The sequence below is a fragment of the Myotis davidii genome, unplaced genomic scaffold, assembly GCF_000327345.1.
Source record: "Myotis davidii unplaced genomic scaffold, ASM32734v1 scaffold653, whole genome shotgun sequence".
Taxonomy (NCBI): domain Eukaryota; kingdom Metazoa; phylum Chordata; class Mammalia; order Chiroptera; family Vespertilionidae; genus Myotis; species Myotis davidii.
The window spans coordinates 286,671-287,539 of NW_006285129.1; the positions used below are offsets into that span (position 1 = coordinate 286,671).

The following is an 869-nucleotide window of genomic DNA, read 5'->3' on the forward strand; positions in this document are numbered from 1 at the left end:
GGGGGGGGGGCGGGTGGAGAGGAGGAGGAATGTCTCTATGGGAGGGGTTCCTGCAGAGTCACTAGGTGGGTTCCGGTGCCGGAGCCTTAACGCTCCCGGGTGGCGTGACCTCCGGTGGAGAGGCTCGCTGCGGAATCAGGCTCCGAACTCATCAGGCGAACCATGGGCCGGGCCGGGGAAGGTGTTAAGCCAGGTATTTGCTCTGGAAATGAGGGAAGAGAGAACAGAAGTCCGTCGGGCTAAGAGCTGCTCTGCCGAGGCCAGAGCGGCAGTTCGGTTCTTAATGGAGGCTGGGGAGATGGCTTTTACGATGGCCCTGAGACAGGTAACATTGGCGAGGCAGAGAGGAGAGAGGATTGTCCCGCCCCGTACACCCCAGCCGCCCAGTCCATTTCCTGATTCTCCTATTCTGGTTTCCAACTCCTTTGCTTTGCTCTTCAGTTGCAGGTCCGATCTCTGGGTACTCCAGGAGCTGCTCTCCAGCCCCTGCTTCTGAACCTATGGATTCTCCGTCTAGCGTTTCCTCCTATTCTTCCTCCTCTCCCCCTTCCTCTTTTTCCACCTCCCCAGTGAACAGTGATTTTGGCTTCCCCTCGGATAGTGAGGGGGAGGAGAAGGGGCCCCGTGGCCCCAGGCCGGACACTGTTGGGCAGAGGGGAGGCGCTCGGCCCAGCCCCGGTCCTATCCGCTGCAGGCAACGACCCAAGGTTTCCAGGAACCAACGTACAGCATCTCACTCGGAACAGCGGGGCTTGGCTTCTCCTATGGCAGGGTCTGGGGTCAGAAGATCCAGGGATCGCCGTGCATTGGAGACCAGTCTAAACATCCGGGGTACAACCACAGAAGGAGACCTGCTCTTCGCTCAGAAG

At 59.7% G+C, this 869-nt stretch overlaps 1 protein-coding gene across 5 annotated transcripts in view; it reads left to right on the forward strand.

Annotated features, from left to right (window-relative positions):
• The window catches only part of CIART (circadian associated repressor of transcription), a 4,418-nt gene that overhangs the window by 809 nt on the left and 2,740 nt on the right, over positions 1-869 (forward strand). For 2 of the 5 annotated variants that reach the window (XM_015558708.1, XM_015558710.1), the window contains exon 2: positions 442-867. In XM_015558708.1, coding sequence (XP_015414194.1) covers positions 501-867 — 367 coding nt within the window. In that variant the 5' untranslated portion in view covers positions 442-500. Of the gene's footprint in view, positions 1-22; positions 326-441; positions 868-869 lie in introns of those variants that run through there. The other 3 variants (XM_015558709.1, XM_015558707.1, XM_015558711.1) reach the window with 3 other exon arrangements.